This window comes from Arachis hypogaea, chromosome 19, assembly GCF_003086295.3.
Source record: "Arachis hypogaea cultivar Tifrunner chromosome 19, arahy.Tifrunner.gnm2.J5K5, whole genome shotgun sequence".
NCBI lineage: Eukaryota > Viridiplantae > Streptophyta > Magnoliopsida > Fabales > Fabaceae > Arachis > Arachis hypogaea.
The window spans coordinates 147,725,103-147,729,566 of NC_092054.1; the positions used below are offsets into that span (position 1 = coordinate 147,725,103).

General features: G+C 40.2%; 1 protein-coding gene across 1 annotated transcript; it reads right to left on the reverse strand.

The window, feature by feature from the left end:
- Positions 1–2,224, reverse strand: LOC112779015 (uncharacterized). Its single transcript, XM_025823279.1, has 4 exons — positions 1,463–2,224; positions 1,107–1,296; positions 604–986; positions 1–285 (listed from the first exon to the last, which is right to left on the reverse strand). The coding sequence occupies exons 1-4, from the start codon at positions 2,222–2,224 to the stop codon at positions 1–3; spliced, it is 1,620 nt and encodes a 539-aa protein (XP_025679064.1).
- Between the last annotated feature and the right edge of the window lie 2,240 nt (positions 2,225–4,464).

Consider the following 4,464-nt stretch of genomic DNA (forward strand, 5'->3'; position numbering starts at 1 on the left):
CTAAGGCAATGGTTGAGTTGAAGGAGCTTTAGGGTTAGACTGAGGTAGTGCAGGCCCTGATTTTTTGGCCTGGTTCTTGGGCTGAGTTGAATGATCAGTGGGCTTAGCTGCTGACTTCCTGGGCCTGGTTGCTGGTTTCTTGGGCTGAGTTGTTGTAGGGTTGGGTTGAGAGCATAAAGTTCTGCTAAGTTTCCCTCTTTGAACTGTTTGGCCAGGGGGTTGTGAGCTTGCAACCTTCATACCTCTCTTAGGACCCTTGCCAACTTGTTGAGTTGCAGGTTGGACCTGTGAGGAAAATAAAAAATTGGTAACATTTGTATCACAATTTAATATATACCAAACTGAAACCTATAACAGTGAGCCACAAATCTTCTTCTTAGACTTTGTGCACCCTGATTTCTTGTGACCTAAAGCACCACAATTAGAGCATCTCTATATTTGGCCCCTACGGGAGAGGTGAGTTTGGCTTCTATTATCCTCATCCCCAGGTCCTCGCTTCCTCTTCTTAACTAGCCAGTGACTTGGCTTCCTATATGGTAGTGGCATGACATCATCATACTGGGTTCTCTTTCACAGATCTGGCCTGTTCAGAGGATGTATCACTTCCTGGTAGCACATCAGGTAAGCATCCTTTTTGTAATGGTCATCCACAAACGACTCCATGTCCAACCCCTTGAAGGTTATGCAGCTAATGGCATAAGGATAGGGTAGCCCGCTCATCTGCCACCTCCTGCAGGAATACTCACCAGCAGACAGATCCACAATAAATTTGTCTAACCCACACATCACCTCATACTTACTAGCAGTTGACCAAAATGACCTCCAGTCCCTAGCATACTTTGCCCTTTTCTCTAACTCCTTCCTAATTGTTGGTGTGATGTTACCCTGGTACAGTTGAATCCTATCTCTATTGGCAGCCCATCTAGTCATTACATAGACCTTAATGTCCTCTAACATAGTCACAATTGGTTTTTCTCTAGCCTCAACTATAACAGCATTAAAACTCTCACTCATGTTGTTAACAAGGGAGTCACATTTTGACTGAAATGAAAAGCGAGAACGGGACTAGAACCTGGGTGGAATGCTGTTCAAGTGCTAAAATGTACCCTCATTCTTGAGTCTCAGTGACTTCATCTCCTTTTCCCAATCTTTCCAGTGCGTTGACTTTGCACATCTCCACATTTGATTCTTCATCTCCAATCCAGGGAATTTCTTCCTGAAATTGTTATATAGACACCTCACGCAGTATCGGTTGTCAATCCCTGGAATGACTTCTTCAAAAGCTGGTAACAAGCCCTACAATAGAAAGGTGAGCTTGCAAGTTAGTATTGTGTTCACAATAATTCATAAAATTAAAAAATCATTATCAGATTAATATTCACCTTCTGCTGATCCGACATGAATTGCACTTTCCAATTTTCTCAGCACCCAAATCGTCAGATAAATGTCTCAGAAACCAAACCCAGGAGTCCTTTGTCTCAACTTTAACCACCGCATAAGCAATCGGAAGGATATGGTCATTGGGGTCTCTTCCTATTGCAGTCAATAACTGGCCACCCTGAGGAGTCTTCAAGAAACACCCGTCCAAACTGATAAAGGGTCTGCAATGTTGGAAGCTCTTCTTGCATGCATTGAAGCAGACATACAGTCTCTGGAATACACAATAATTCATCAATTCTGGGTTCTGGACCTCTTGGGCAAAATCTGGGCTCCGAATCACTTTTAAGCTGACCGATGAACCTGGATTTGCCCTTAGAAGCTCAGCACAGTAATCATTAATCCTTTTATACTGCTCCCTAAATGCACCCTGAATCTGACTTAGTGCCTCTTGCTTTGATTTGGCTGCCATGGACTTGGTCACAGTTACATTCCATTTCTTGTGTGCCTTTGCTTGTAACTCCTTTATTTTAATTTTAGGATTAGACTCTACCTTCTTCTTAAATTGGGCTCCAAGCCACTTAGTGTGCAGTATGCCAACCCTGTGTGTTTGCATGCAAGTGTGCTGCAGGTTCATACTTCTTAACTGCCATGTGGATTCATCCCCAACCCTATGTGCATAGAGCCAGAATTGGCAATCCTTCTGACAAACAGCTCTAACCCTCACCATGTCACACTTCTTAAATTTGATGCTCCTACCCGTATGAACTGCATAAGCCAACACAATGTCCTTAAATTCTTGTCTGGATGCATAAAGTGTTCCTACCTCCCATCTATAGCTGCTCATATCCTTCAAAGATTTATGAATTGGAAACCTTTGACCCCCACATCTGATACATCATCGGCATCATCATCATCCCCCCCCATCTCCACCAATCATATGGTCTATCTCCAACTCATCACTATCTGCTCCATCCTCATCACTAAATTGACTTATCCCAACCCCCTTTCCCTTGCCAGCAGTAGCTTCCTTAGGCATAGAATTATCCTTATCAAATCCAATATCGTACTCATACTCCTCCTCACTATCAGTGAAGTGAACGTCTCCTACACTGTCCCCCTCCTCATCGGATGGCATATACTCGGGGTCCTCACTATCTTCATCACTGGTTCCACTTCCATTTACTCGAAACTCATCTCCATCTTCGGTTCCCTTATTAGGTTCCCCACTTGTCTCTGCTGCCTCAGCCTCGTGCCCTTCAAAAACAACCAAGCCAAGCCCAGCATCTGTCCCCTCTTCAGCTATTCCCCCAACGTCAATGTAACCCACTTCCGGAAACGGCTCTGCATCGCCCACATCGTGGACCAAAAATAACTCTACCAAGCCCCTTAACCCAGCAATGTTGCACATTTCGATTGCGTCTGCGTCACCCTTTAGCATGTTCAAGCTTGTCTCCAAATCATCCAAGCTTGGATCTTTATACCACAACGCTGCAATGTTGGCCTGCAAGTACCCTAACTACCTTAGCTCTTCATAGGCCTCAAACACAAACCAATGATCGCCATCAATGTCCTCAATAATTGTACTTTGACCCTTCAAGTACTTAAATACCCCCTCTTCATATCCGAATGCACTGCCATGATGCACCCGTATATTTATGTACACCATCTTCTGCTCAGTCAACCCTGTTATACAACAGAATACATTACTAAAACAGATACGGTAACAAAGAAACACATATATACAAACCCTACCTATAGTAGCAGACTCGAAAGCCTGCATTCAACCCCAAAATGCTCAAACAGAGCAACATGGTACTCAAGTGCAAACCCCCAAGATGCTGTAAATAGTTGACGTGATTGCTGGAGGGATGAAAACTTGGAAAGTAATCGTATCTGGACAATCAGTTGTTGCAGCGATGAAGATCAGTCACTAATGTCACACCACACTGATTCTGAAGCTTAAACCAGCCAAATCGCGACAACTCATTTAGTAGACTCTCTTCGCTCCTACATATGAGGGTTTCATACCAACGTTTCAGCTTTCAAGTGTTTTAAGGAACATTAGGAGTTACTTTAGGAGTAGGAGTATAATTTGCGAGAATGAAATCAAGGGACACAAACCGCAAGGACAAACTTGTCATTAAAATTTATTTTTGGTGCGAAAGGTCCATTTTAAAACAAGCATGAACTTTGGGGACGATTTTGTTTGCAAAAAAAAACTTGGGGACGAAACAAATTTTCGGCCTCTACGTTAGAGACCAAAATCGTACTTAACCTTTTTTTTTCCTATAACTAAGCTTTTTTAATTTTTAATGTAATTCACAAAAACATACTCCTAAAATAATTTTCTTTATATTCAACGTACCATTTCACATGTCAACCTCTAATTTGTAAGTCAATTTTTGGCCATCTTTAAACACTATTGTCTTAGTCACCAAAGAACTGCCATATATATTCTAAGAAGTAATGTATTGTTCTTTTTAGTTTTTTTTAATGTTTTCTGATGATATTTTATTTGAAAGGAACAAAAAAGTAGATAGGATGTATTAGAATCAATATGTATGCATGTAATTGAGACAGATTTGATGATGGTTTTAAATGATACTAACATATGAACCAATTATTACCCTAAAAATTAATCATCAATTCATTACTTGTATAAAATATCTGATGAAATACAAAATATCTATTAATAAAACAACATATATAAATATAAATAAATAATAGTAGCTAATTTTTAGTAGAGTATTTTTGTACATGGAGAGACAATTTAGGTGCAAATTATTGGTGCAACCAATTTTTTTTCCTCTTTGAAAAGCTTCTCTTAGTTTATTTGCTTGAAGGATAATGTAATAGTGATAAAGAGTTTGATACTTAATTAATGTCACCAGGTTTATACCATTGAAGACATGAGTAAATACAAAATGTTTGTTTTATGTATTGGAAGTGCTTAGGTGGCCTTGTACTAAAGTTGATGTGCCTTAATTGATAAAACTACGCCTTGGTTTGTAATGCAACACATGCAAAAGGATTTTAAGAAGAATAAGATTGAGAATATCACAAACAATGCAAATAAAAGAATGG